This window comes from Pelobates fuscus, chromosome 3, assembly GCF_036172605.1.
Source record: "Pelobates fuscus isolate aPelFus1 chromosome 3, aPelFus1.pri, whole genome shotgun sequence".
Classification (NCBI taxonomy): domain Eukaryota; kingdom Metazoa; phylum Chordata; class Amphibia; order Anura; family Pelobatidae; genus Pelobates; species Pelobates fuscus.
Genome location: NC_086319.1, coordinates 27,566,576 through 27,580,631, shown reverse-complemented (window position 1 = coordinate 27,580,631; position 14,056 = coordinate 27,566,576). Strand labels below are relative to the sequence as shown.

The window sequence follows — 14,056 nt, the reverse complement described above, 5'->3', positions numbered from 1 at the left end:
TTGGGTCAGCTTGTAGTTGGGGGCGCTTGCTGTGTTTAAGTGTAGGAGGTGCCATGATGTCTAGTTGAGAGGAGAGGGTGGATTTGTAGAGGGAGGTGGCAGTGTTAGGACAGGTGAGGTTTGAGATTGGTGAAAGGAGACTTTGGAGGTTGGTGAAGAATCGCTGTAGGTCAAGACAGTGCAGGTGTCTGCGAGATTGGTATGCCAAGAGTGGTGTAATTTGGGTACGAGGTATGCCGATGTCAAAGGTCAGCAGATGTGGTCAGATAGAGGAAAAGGAACATTGGAGAGATTAAAGGCATTACAGATATTGGTGAAGATGAGATCAAATGTGTTTCCCACTGTGGTGGACATATGCTAAATAACAGCTGGTAAAACCAAAATAGAGTCACTTTCCATGTTTTGTAACATTGTTTACTTATCCTCTATATTGACAACATAGTTGCATATTTACATATAGATCGAAATGTTTGTAAGGTCTAAAAGATAAAAATTCAATGTAGAAATTCACACCACTCTGTTTACCTCTGGAACTGGGTAACTCCATCTTAGCTCCCTGTCAATCATTGTTATAAGCTTTGTCCTTGTACCTTGCAGTCAGTATAGAGAGAGCATACAGAGAAGGGGAGACATGATCCAATGTTTCTGTTTTATCTCCTCCAATACAATGTGTGCCCTGGCCATGCCTGGCCTGAACTGGATTGTCATGGCAAAACATTGTCAAATAATCAAAATACATTAAACAATAAAACAAAACCAAAGGTTTAAAATGAACGTCAGAGTTTCCATTTCCTCTACATCTACAGCTAATATTTGCATTAAGAGCCCAAATACACCTTAATACACTAGATTGCAATTTTTAACAAACAGAAAGCTGCTACAACAAAGCCCTGCTCTGAATGAATCTGCCGTCTGTCACATATTAATCTTTTTAAGAATATTACACTATTTGTAAAAGTTCAGAAATCATGTTACATTTATCTTTATTGGAGATTCGGACTAATTTGGTGGAGTCTGCTTATATAATCGTTTTTGGCTTTTGCCTTGTTATCAGGAATAAAAACGAGATGTTGTAATCTCCCAATGAGACCCTATTTAATTCAGACAGAGCTGAGACCACCAAGAGTTTGTGTAAACCTCTCCCTGTAATCGTAGTGTATAACATTTTGGTAATCTTAGGTAATCCAAAGCAGGAGGTTTCTCAGACCATGTGGTGCACATTATTGTGACTTTGATATGGTTTGGGATATTTTCATATAAAAAAGTATACATTTTTCAATGTTGTAGGTCTGCCTCACTGCATGTTTTATATTTGAAACCCTGTGTGTTATATCTTAACACTATGCAGGGAACGACACTTTGCGTCATTTGGATAACTTAGTTTGGGTTTTTGAGCATAGAGGATTAACATTTAACAGTACAGTCATTGTCTGAAAAGAGGTATCAAACAGTTAAAGGGATTATATTTTATAATATTACAACCTAATTCCCTCCATGTGTGTGATTCTGGAAGGTGTCCATGTTGACACAGAAGCATTCAGAGAACATATTCAAGGTGACTAACAATCACATTCCTGACATTGCCTTGTATATACATCCAAACAACGGCCTGCAGACAGATTATACGATCCCACTACGCGAAATTACAGCGATGTGAACAATGTATATACATCCAAACAACGGCCTGCAGACAGATTATACGATCCCACTACGCGAAATTACAGCGATGTGACAATGTATATACATCCAAACAACGGCCTGCAGACAGATTATACGATCCCACTACGCGAAATTACAGCGATGTGACAATGTATATACATCCAAACAACGGCCTGCAGACAGATTATACGATCCCACTACGCGAAATTACAGCGATGTGAACAATGTATATAGCTCCAATTTATACATTATGCTGATGTAACCTTATGATGGCCAATTACCTGACTATTTCCACTGGGTTTACAGTAAAATTATGCCAGCACCATCTAATAAACACAAGGAAATAAATACTACTGACATCATGGTTAGTATTATATATGTACATATGAAATAAAGAAAAGAGGTTTAGTGCCAGTCTACTTATTTCAAGTTATAAGAAAACATAAAATAGAACCTAACTGTTTGTTTTTTTACGGTTATAGTCCTCTTTGGACACCAATGATAGGAAGGGTACAGTGACAAAGGAGCTTGGCCAATTTTCATAATCGATCGTTTAATATATTTTCTAACATAGGGGTCTTGTGCAGTTTTTATACAATCTGTAGTTTGTATAACATGAATACTTTTCTTTTTTTTTATATCTTCCAACTCCAATTAAAGGGCCACTTAAGTTGCCCAGACCACTTCATCTTAATTAAGTGGTGTAGGTGCTGTGTTCCCATATGTTTAAACCTTTAAGGTAAATCATTGACATTGCAGAAAATTCAATGTTCCGCTTGAAGGTTTAAACCCACCTGTAGTGGCCCCCACACTGATAGTCACTGAGGGTGCCACTGCGCTGACTGAGTGCAACTCATAAGAAAACACTGAACACAACGAGGAGCATTGGACTAGCCATCAGCATAGGAAGCCATGCCTCCTCGATGATGTTGCATGAGGAGGAAAGTTCACCTGCGCCAATGGAACATCAACCCTGGAACAACTTATGTAATAACCTTTATTTTAATAATTTTGTGGGATGACTCTAGATAAGGACAGGAACACTATTGTGTTAGGAATAAATCCTTCCAGTCTACCCAACTCAAGGTGTTCATCCAGTGTTGTACGATGTCAAACCTTATATTAACCTAATAAAACCAAGTGTATTCTAAAAGCAGACCTAAGGAATTGTTTTCAACGTCTCAGAATAACTGGTAGATAAGTAACCTTGTTATTGAACTAGAACAGACTATTGATTCAGTGTATTCATAGATTCTTGTAGATAATACTTTATGTATGTAATACATTCTTGTAGATACATACATTATGTACATCTTGTACATGATACCACCAACGTCATCTATCTATTGGAGTGCCCATGTGGCCTCCAATATGTAGGTATGACCACCAGATGTCTAAAAACCAGATTAGCAGAACATTGCCGGAATATAAAAAACGGATACCCCAATCACTCTGTGTCTAAGCACTTTGTTAAACATAATCGGGATCCCAAATTTTTAAAATGTATAGGTATCAAAAAATGGAAATTGCCCTGGAGAGGGGGCAACATAAAAAATATCCTAGGGAGATCAGAAATGGAGTGATTGTTCAATCTACAAACTCTAACCCCCAAGGCTTAAACGCTGATTTTGATTTATTTAATTTTTTATAATAATATGATTGTTTTTTTAATAAATGTCATTTTATTATGTATGGTTTTATGCAGTCAGTCTGGGGCTATCCGATTCATAGTTGTTACCTACGGCATTATAGTCTGGGATACCCCCAGCCTGACTGCATTATCGCTAATATGTTCATCATTAATATATATACCATTAATATATATGCCTAAATGTGTTTATGCACCCTAATGAAAGCCTAAAATTTAAGGCTTCCACTACCAGTTACTCTTTAAGATGTGTCTCTTTGTTTTATTTTATTTTATTTTATTTTATCTCATTTTATTTATTTTATTTATTTATTACATATAAGTGTCCAGAAATATCTCTATTGCTTTTTGGTTTAAAACGTTTATATATGTGATGTTTATGATTTTCCCTATTTGCACTATTACATCTAATTTCTTATTTGATATGCCTAATCAGCCTGTACAATTCATACTTAATTCATCCATTCATTTATTTAAAATTAGCCAGTATATGTTATACTAAACTAATTCATGTATTCATTCATTTATTTACCTCCTCAACCAACTTTTATACATATAAAAATATGTCTTGTCTGAGAACTATTAGTCTATAACGATTTACTGACGAAAGGGCGCGCAAAACTACATTTCCCATGCGCCCTTTCGCCGATCTGCCGATCACGTGACCCGCGTGCCATCCTCCTATTGGCCGCGGGTCACGTGTTGTTTCACGATCCGCCCCTCATGCAATGGATGCCGCCCACTCACTGGACGTCAGCATTGCCTACAAGACCTCCCTACTCTGCAGAGGCCGATCACGTGACCGGCGCACTACATTACCCATGGTGCTGTGCGGGTCACGTGACGTGCCATTTAAAAGCTTTATTCCACTGAAGTTTTAAAACCTCGTTTTTAAGAAATAACGATCTGATATGACTAAAACAAACGTTTTATTAAAGATACACTCCTTTGGTTTAAATTTTAAACTCAATTTTAAATCCGTTTTTTAAATGTACAGTGTATGATTCTGATTGGCCACCAAACTATGATGTCATTTTGGCGCCATTTTTTAAAGTACTAGTGTACCTATATATACTATTCATGTGCCAGGATATATGTTATACCATTTTGATAAAGCCCCAGCGGTGAAACGCGTTATGGTTATTTTATATTGTGTTTTATAAGAATAAATGATTTTTTGGTTAGATATATGCACCATTATCATTTTTTACACACAACTATAATTTTTATCATTTCAATTATTTTTCCTGGCATTTTTATACTATATATCCTGAAGTGGGGATTATACCACTAACGCTACCCTAAAAGTGCAGTGTGACCTGCACTTCTTTTGTGAGTATATTTTATCTTATTTTATTCATCACCTCAAAAATACCATCAGAGAGCACTATCTGCTGTTTTTATCTTCTTCTTCTGAAAGTTGGACCAAACCCCTGGAGGACAAGCACCAACACATCCTGTAAGCGGGGATTATTCCGCTATATGCCTACAAACCCAGAGCTGGCTATAGCTCATCTAAATGTGAGTGAAATACATATGATTTAATACTACTACATTTACTGTAATACACTCCGCACGATTGGTCCTCTCTTCTTGTGTCTTCCATATCACGAGACGGTGTGAACCATTACAACAAGAGAAGTCACCCCCACAGCGGAATTAGAGACTAAAACCATTTGACCTTCTGACACTCATTGGAACTTATCTACTATTATTATTATTTTTATCATTGTATAGTTTTTACTTATTATTTTTTAACTTTGGCGCAACCTTTCTCTGTTTTTTAACTTGTATTCCTTGTATAGAGGGTTAGAGGGTTACCCTCTATAAGGTCGCTGCCTGTCCAATATATTATTAGCGCTAACCTATACCCCTTTTTCTAATACATTATCTGCCAACTGTTTTTTGTTTTATTTTGCTATGAGAATGTATTATTCATGCGTCTGTTAATATTATCAGTAAATCAGAAACTCGTGACCCTAATGTAGAATTGTATAACAGCCATTATAAGAACTAAGAAAATAGTGTCGATTTGTAAAACATACATAACAAATTGCACTGTAATTTATATTAAAGGAGCATTCTTTGCACCAGAACTACTACAGCTCAGTATAGTGGTTATTGTGCAAAGAGTATACGGGTGCCATCCCCTAGTTTTTTGTCAAACCCACCACCACTTTCAGGCATCCATTGCTGTCCAGGCTGAAGGAAACCAATATTTTATTGTAGAATGCAAGCTCCACATTATCAATAAGGTGGAGGAATGGGGAGAGAGCCCTAGTTTTTGTCAAACAACTCCCAGACTATTTGAGACCTGTAGACTCTTTGCACCATAACCACTACACTACACTGTAATGGTTTAATGGCATGGAGTGTCCCTTTAAAATCCAAACTCCAAAATATTTGTGAATACAGTTTCCGCAACTCAAGGATCCAATGTACTCACATGAAAAATTGGATGTTTTACAACTTGGTCTGAAAAGCCTTTTATTTTATAAGATGTACAACAATGCTATTGTTTTAAAGGGACTTTCCAGGAGTGGATTTTACCACCCACTTCTTAGAGTCTGATATATTTATTCACATCTGTTTTAGTTCATTTAAGCTGACTGTGGAGATTTGGTATAAACAACTCCTTTAACTCTCGCAAAATGAGATATATGCAATTTCCAAGATGGCTGCATGGAATCTGTCGTGTTCTGTACGTTGCTATGCAGTTGTTGTTTTTTGCCCAAACACAGCTTTCCAGGAGATCAGAGAGAACTCTCTGCTGTGTATATTATTTTACATGGCAGCTATTTTCTGTATATTTAAAGTGCATATATCAGTGTGCGATAGAAGAGGAGGTAATGCAGAACCCATTTTGAACAAAAGTCATGTGTACAAGTAACCGGCCAACATGTCAGGAACATGACATCACCCAGGTCAGTGCTAACAGAGCAGTAAAACAGACTAAACAGAGAGTGATTGGATGGCTTCCAGTAAAATAATCCCTATCTGCTAAAGATGAGTAAATAGGCCCAAGAATCGAAGGCTGTTGTTACAGCCCCATATTGCATTACCCGGAGGCGATTGTAGTATGGCTGTATAAGATAACACCCTACAAACTATGTGAATTAGTTGAGATATTGCAGTAAGCAAATGTACTTTTAGTGTTATCTTGGATTATCAGTTATACTCACTTAAGGCAAAACTCAGTGTATCCCAGGTAAGCGTATAATGTCATGAAACTTGCAACGAGAAGCTGAACTTTCAAGAAATGATCAGTCTGCCAAATAATTCAAATGTTGACTCGTGCACAGGAAGTTTTTGCCTCCCTATTAATGGACTATTAACTACTTCACTACCTAAATCGAGTCTAAATTTTATTTTCATGTATTTTGGAGAATGGAATCTTCTCTAATGTCTTACCAACTCTTGTTTATTCTCTAGTTTTGATTACCAGCCTATAAAGGAACTAATTTATCTGTGAGACACCTCTAGTCACTGATCTGATAATGTCTGCAAGTGTGCTGGAAATGTAAGCTCAGCACCCTGTTTTCAAACACTAAAGGACATTTCATGGTCATATCATTCATTCGCACTTACTAGAGCTGGTTTTAGCTCTATTCCATGTGAGTAGGCAATTTGGATTTTCTTTTACAAAGCTATATTTTATTCTGAACGTATTACACTATTGGAGCCTTTATTCTTTTCAATCTCTTCATGGATTCTAAACAGCTGGATGGTACACAAACCTGAGGATACAAGCAAACCCTACCAGGCTCACACGTATTATTGTCAATAAGACTTTATCCTGGACTTTTGGGTTTATCATCGAGTATACGTTTTTATTGTTACTATAGAACTTTATATATCTTGCTCCATTTTTACTGTCTTATTTACCCTTATTTTATCCTATACCCATTGGCGCACCCTATTGTTTTGTATTTCTACAATTTCTTTTGGGTTTTTAGGAGAGAATTTACCCGTTTAGCTGTGCTGCCTCCCTCCTAGTTACTTAGTGCTGTTCCATCCCTCTTTTTCCTTTTTTATTACGCAAAACTTTTCATTAACTAATATTTTTTTTCTCAATCAATTTTTATTGGGCATAAGCCTAACAATTAGGTAGAAAATACATCAGTGACATATGCTGACAAAAGTATAAAGCGTCATGTTAGTAAGACAAATAACACAAAGAGATTAACAAGACTATACAGCATTGGTATTAGATGACGAAATTGGTAAACAACCACTAACTAAGGTTGTGAGCCCCCTTTTTATTTTTTAGATGTGTAAGGAAATAAGTTGTGCCTATGCCAGTGATGACAATACCTAGGTTAACTGGAACTAGCTCCTTTCAAGCCCATGAAAGTCTAAGGCCAGAAGGCAACAAAACTAAATAGAGTAACTTAAAATGAACAAACAATAAACCTGTGTCATATTACAATAAAAAAGGCTGGAAAAGAATGCTATCGAGGTGAATGGATGACCTGATTAACCAGAAAGGTATAATGCATGTTAAAGTATGCCTTAGATACCATGGTGGGTATGCTAACGTAATAAGCTCCTTGACCCAGAACTCAAAGGGGAGGTATGCATATAATGCAAAGCATAGGTATGGGTCGATATGGATACCTACAGAAAAAAAAGCAAAAAAGCTCAGCAAGTGTTCCTCAAAGCTTTAAGGAGATTGGCACCTCAAAAATTCTTTCTTGTAATTTTGGACCTGAAACACATGATGACATCCATATGTACATGGGATTTGTTGTGTGGTTGTCCAGGTAGGCGATATAGTCCATCTAGAGATAATCCTTTAACTTGTTTATGTCATTGTTGCAGAGAACAACCTCCACAGGGTTTGTAGTATCAGGAACCCCTCTCATTTTCAGGTTACATTGCCTCACTGTATTGTCCAGTTGCCCAATCTTGACGCTTAATTGTGAACATGTTGAGTATACTTCAAGCTGTTGTCCTGCAGTAGAATCTTGCTTAAATATTAAGCCATTAATGTCTTCTTGCATGGCCCTTATGCGCCCAGACAGTGCGCTCAAATCCTCCATAAGAACTGCCATCTCAGAGGCAAAAAAGCCTTCTGGTTGCCATGGATGTAAAGCCTTACTTCTGCGTGGTTGAGTCAAGGTCTCCTCCAGCTCCCTGTCCTCCTCATCCAAGGCTTCCATTAAGTCTGGAGGCAAAGTTAGCAGTAGAGCTGACATTTTTGGCCTACTCGACTGGGAAAGTAGCTGTACGATATCGCGGGTATATCCCTCACTAAGCCCTTGGGTTTTATTAGAGTGCTTTCCCATTGTGAAACCGAGTCTGGAAGTGGCTTTTGGTGGTTCAGTGAGCAGCCAACCGCTCTGAAATATGTGGAATTAGAGATAGTTATCTGTAACTGAGGCACCATGCATCTCGTCAGCTACCCACGACCTAAAACTTTTTTTTATAAAGGCTGAACAATTAAGTGAAACATGAAAATGGTGTAAATTTAAATCATTTACATTTTTTCATTTATCTGCAAAGACAAGTGAAATTACTGTGTAATTATGTTTATATGCTAGCTATGCATGTCTTGGTTCAATTTCAATGTTATGCTAATATTTGTTCAATCAAAAAGTGCTTGGTAGTGAAGGTTAATAACTTAATAGGTTGTGTTACATTACTTATATGTCACAATAAAAATAAGAACCGTCTGTTAAACTTCTTAATGCTCTGTAATTGTTGATTCATTGATGATGAGTCCTCTAAGTGAGCATTTACTTAAATAAACATTGTGCGCAAAAAGCTCTAATCTCTGTGGTAAAGGGGCTATGATGTGCGATATACATAATATAAAGATAAGCTCTTAAAAGGCACGAGGGGATCAAGAGGTGTTATTGCCCTTTCAATTACAGAACTTTGTCAGTTTTAACAATCAATAAACTAGCAGGCATGTCTGAAACACAAGGCCTAAGGCCTGACAAACGAGGATACTTTGCAATTTTGTCTGAAATACACCAGTACTTATTACTAATGCAATCATTATTTCTCTAATTTCTGTTTTGCTTTGATGACTTGTTTATGTCTGAATTCAAGAAAATCAAAATAGTTCTGATAGATAAAAAGTACTTATATAAGTAGAGCTCTGTAGGGATTTGAACAACATTTAGGCCTAACATAAAACGGACACCAAAAAAAACTGTATATATAATAAAAGTTTAAAAGAAACAAGATATATAAAAATTAATACAGCCGTTAAAGCAGTCAAGCAGCTCACCTAAAGATTTGTGGCTGATTAAAAACTTCTAAAATAAATATACAACAAAACAAATACAAACCATATAGTGGCCTAAACAGATATGAGAATACTTTATTTATGTCTGAATTAAAATGACTTAATCACATGAACATATAGAAATGCATAACAATTTTAAATTAAGCAGGGAGATTGCAGGGGCATGATTGTTACACCAAAACTGCTTCATTAAGCTGAAGTTGTTTTGGTGGTAAGAGTATCCATTTATTATTTTTTATCCTAAGAATTACATCCATTTATCGATTTACTTCGGTTTGGGCCATCAAACATTCAAGGGATTCTGTCATGACTCACCTCATCGTCTGCTCCTATGCCGCCACCCCTGTAACACCCACCTCCAGTCCACCCATGCTCTGCCCGCAGACTTCTTTGATTTGCCCATACCATCAAACTATGAGTCTTTAAATGCTAATATGTAAAATATTTTGTTGATTTGCATGTTCTAGAAAATGTATGAAATTGCTCTTAGAAGGACAATCTTACTAAACAGTAATATTTCCTTCAGATCCAGGTGAGACAATTACTTGAAGAGAACCTGCTCATCTTGAAGACAGCGCATCTCTATGGGTTTGAAGTAGTGGACACGTTTAGTATTACTATGGGACGGTACAAAGAGTTCTTGCACGGCAAATGTGGATGTCACTTTCACGAGGTATTTCAAATTGTTGCAGTCAATACTTTTATGTTAGTTCATATTATATTTTTTGATATCTGTGATTTGATTTTTTTTTTCTTTGTCATTTTAAATTCCCCCTTGTGCACATGTAGCATTTAAAGGGTTACTCTAACCACCACGACCACTTCTGCTTTTTTAAGTAGTGATGGTGCTTGGAGTCTCCTGACACTTTCTCACAGTTCAATGTTAGATTATTCTTGATCGGTTTGAAACCTTGACATCTATTATCCCCTCCCCCCCCCCTCCTTCGTTGGAGATTATAGCAAAAGTAATTACATTATGCATTAGACATACTAATTCTTATGATGACAATGCTAGACTTGAGTACTGACAAGAATTAACTCAACCAGCAGAGATGTGCTGAATCCCCATTCTATTGCAAACCATTTGAAAGAACAGAACAGGGTGATTAAGTCTTTGGACTCCGGGCACCATAACCATTTCAGCAATATAAAAAAGTTTATAGTGTCTAGCATGTCCCTTTAACCAGATGGTCAAATTTTCTTTTGCATAGTGTTGCAAATTATTATTATTTTATTTTTGTGTAAAAATAACAGGTCTGTGTTCGTAAAAATATGCCTTCTGCCAATGCCAAAGATGGGCTAGATTGCCTCGTACACTCTACAATTTACCTTAAACGTGACTAACGTATTATTAACTGACAAGACTAACGTTACACAGCCATAATCTTTATCTGTAGCTGGAGCAATGTACAGCAGTCTGCTGGGAATATTATCTGACCGTTACAGAGTTCTTTCAGTACAGATACTGAGCTAACAAATAATTCACAGATTTGGCAACGTGATCTGCCTATTACTACATAATTGGATTTGATTCCATTTTTGGAACAGAAAAAGTTTTAATATTTTTGCAAATATTATTTTATTTATCTCCATCAGTGTCTGCGGAGACTGGGAAAGCTTGCAGGTTAAGCCCTAACCGCTGGAGATCCTATTCCACAATTGGCCCTTAATCTTATTTATCTAATATTCCATGCTGAAATGTATGGCAGAAAAAGTTACTGAAAAAATATTATAATTTAGACGGCTCCAAGAAATTCTGAAGCGCTGTATACTTTATTTAAAGTGTATACAGGACAATTTCTGAGAATGAAACAAACAGAATTTGATAGTTCTGTCCCAAAGCCTCCAAGACCAATATAAACAGGGGACGCCACAATTTAAACATGTCTACAGAAAGATTGCAAGTTAGATCTATGTTGTATGCTTAGTAGAATTAAGGTTCTTTAAATGGAAGTGTCTCACTTGTGGTGGGGATAGTTTTTCTACCTTCTCCCGCCCCCTCCCAGCCTCCCCCCACCATTTAATGCTTCTGATGCTTTTTCGAGGAATGTTGAGTACAGCAGAGGAAGCATAAAGCACCTTCCCGTGGTGGGTTTTGTTTTGAATATGAATGAAGTGGAAGATTATTTGTTTTAATTAACACAAATAGGTGTAGTGTAAGTGAGGGACAGATATCAGCTGACCCTCCATTGAAGACCACTTTTTAATTGCAGAATAAATATATATGTATGCTTTGTATAATAATTTAACTTAATATAAACATAACGCTAATAATAAAACGCAAGGCATTAAGATGACACATATATCGTCACTTTTTTATCTCTTTTTTTTTTTTAGACATATTATTTTTCCATTTAGAAAGACGTTTTCCCCCTACTTCACATATATCCATAAAGCCACATGTCTAATGGTAGTCACACCTTTGAAGGGTCAATTCCCATTGGGACCCTTTGTTTATTTTTTATTAATCATTGCACCACTTGTCTAGAAGGTCGGACTGTGTGGCATGTTATATTTGTATTACAGGGTCTCTCCGGCAATACAGTCCACTATAATATAACTTAAACTGCATTATAAATATAGATTATTATTTTTTCTGTAAATTCAAATAATTTGTTCCTGCGTTAAATTTGTTAACTTTTTATTAAAGGAACACGATAGCATTAGGGATCTATACCTGTATTCCTAACACTATAGTATCCCTTAGCTCTACATAGATGCAGTATTCTAGGTAATATTCTGTCCCTTCAATCATTTGGCATCATGGGGCATCATTGGAAAATTGAGAATATATTGCATTATACAGCAGTCTGTATACTGTACATTGCAATCAAATATAATTTGTACTTTTTTTTTATTATGTTTCTGCAAACCTTAGAATTAAGCTTTTTATGCTACACAATGATCACAGCTTATTAACTTTATCCGTGTTTGTACAGGTTGTGAAATCCAAGACCTTCCAGGACCTTGACAAGAAGAAAATGAAACTGTTAAAAAATTATACATATGGCAACGTACGCTTCTCTCAAATACAAGACCATATGTCAAATTTGAAATCATCCTATCATGTAATGGGTCCAGTGAATCAGGTTTATTCCGAAATCCTTCTCAGTAGGATGTGTACGTAAGAAGAAAAAAAAAAAAGAAGACTTGCAAAATAGTGAGAATTTTCCAGATAGCACTTACAGATCCTGGTTCTCCCATTTGGTACAAGGAGCACATTGGATTTATGATCAGATTTGCTGAAAATTCTCCATGAAGACATGTGCAGGTTACATTAAGCTTTATGGATTCAAGATGTACTAACACAGACATGCGCTTTTATATAAGATGGAGAAATAGGGGAGTCCTTCAAACTCTGCCAAGTTTTAGGGCATACAGCACATATTCCAATTGTACAGAGAAAAGTACAATTTTACATAGTTGCTTTATTTGTGTATATGGAGCCTTTAACACACAGAAAGAAGGCAAGCCTCCTTTTTGGGCATTTGCAGAATTTTATATTTTTCACTGATCTGAGGCTGTTGACTTCTTTTTGAACATTGTATAGATGGGCAAATTAGAAAAAGAGCTATGTTTTGTAAATGTGTACAGATGACCCGATATGCATTGTCATATATTGTATTATTTTTGTAGCATGGTAACTTGTATATGTGTAAGTTCACCAACGTTGGTTTCTCAGCAGTATAGTTCATCCATAGCGAAGTCGTGCATCCTTGCAACTTCGGTGGAACATTGTAGGATGATGTAAGATGCTTAATGTCAAGGAAAGATACCCTAACTCGCAAGGGATTCAAGTTTAACCATATACACAATAAAGACGTATTACTAGGCCTTAGAGTGGCCAGACTTAATGTAATAATATAAGGTATAGAGAATAGTTCTATACAGGCCAAAGTCAGGGTTGCTCTACATAATTCATTTTCAGCACTTTAAGAGTGTAAAGGTTTTATGGAGACAGATTCAGGCACTGAGGGTAGTGGGGTTCTGTAGACAGGCTCAGGCACTGAGGGTAGTGACGTTGTGGAAACAGGCTCAGGCACTGAGTGTAGTGGTGTTGTGGAGACATTCTCAGGCACTGAGTGTAGCGGTATTATGGAGACAGACTTGGAGACTATGGTGCGGCATAATAGAAGGCAGTTGTTGTTGGGGAATTATATCATAAGAGGTGTGGAGCTGGACAATAGTGGTCTTGTGAAATGTCTTCCCAGATGTACTGCTCACAGAGACAGGAGACATATTTGTAATATTGTTAAGCGAGCAAAGCAGGAAGGGGAATTAGATGTATTTTTCCATCTAGGGACAAATTACTTCGCTTGCAATGAGGTTTAGAGGTAAAGGAAGTTTTTTGTGTTTTTGCCAATGATGTACGGCAGGTTGCTTCCACACTGTCATTCTCTGAAGTTCTGCCTGTGCATAACACTCAGAACACAGGCAGATGCGTATTAGGGACTTTAACTTGCGGCTTGCTGAATGGTGTCGGGAGCAAGGAT

The 14,056-nt window shown here is 36.8% G+C and overlaps 1 protein-coding gene across 2 annotated transcripts in view; it reads left to right on the top strand.

The window, feature by feature from the left end:
• Positions 1 to 13,209, top strand: part of CPED1 (cadherin like and PC-esterase domain containing 1) — a 187,979-nt gene extending 174,770 nt beyond the window's left edge. For both annotated transcript variants that reach the window (XM_063446835.1, XM_063446834.1), the window contains 2 exons: positions 10,090 to 10,236; positions 12,503 to 13,209. In XM_063446835.1, coding sequence (XP_063302905.1) covers positions 10,090 to 10,236; positions 12,503 to 12,691 — 336 coding nt within the window. In that variant the 3' untranslated portion in view covers positions 12,692 to 13,209. The remainder of the gene's footprint in view (positions 1 to 10,089; positions 10,237 to 12,502) is intronic.
• Positions 13,210 to 14,056: the final 847 nt, after the last annotated feature.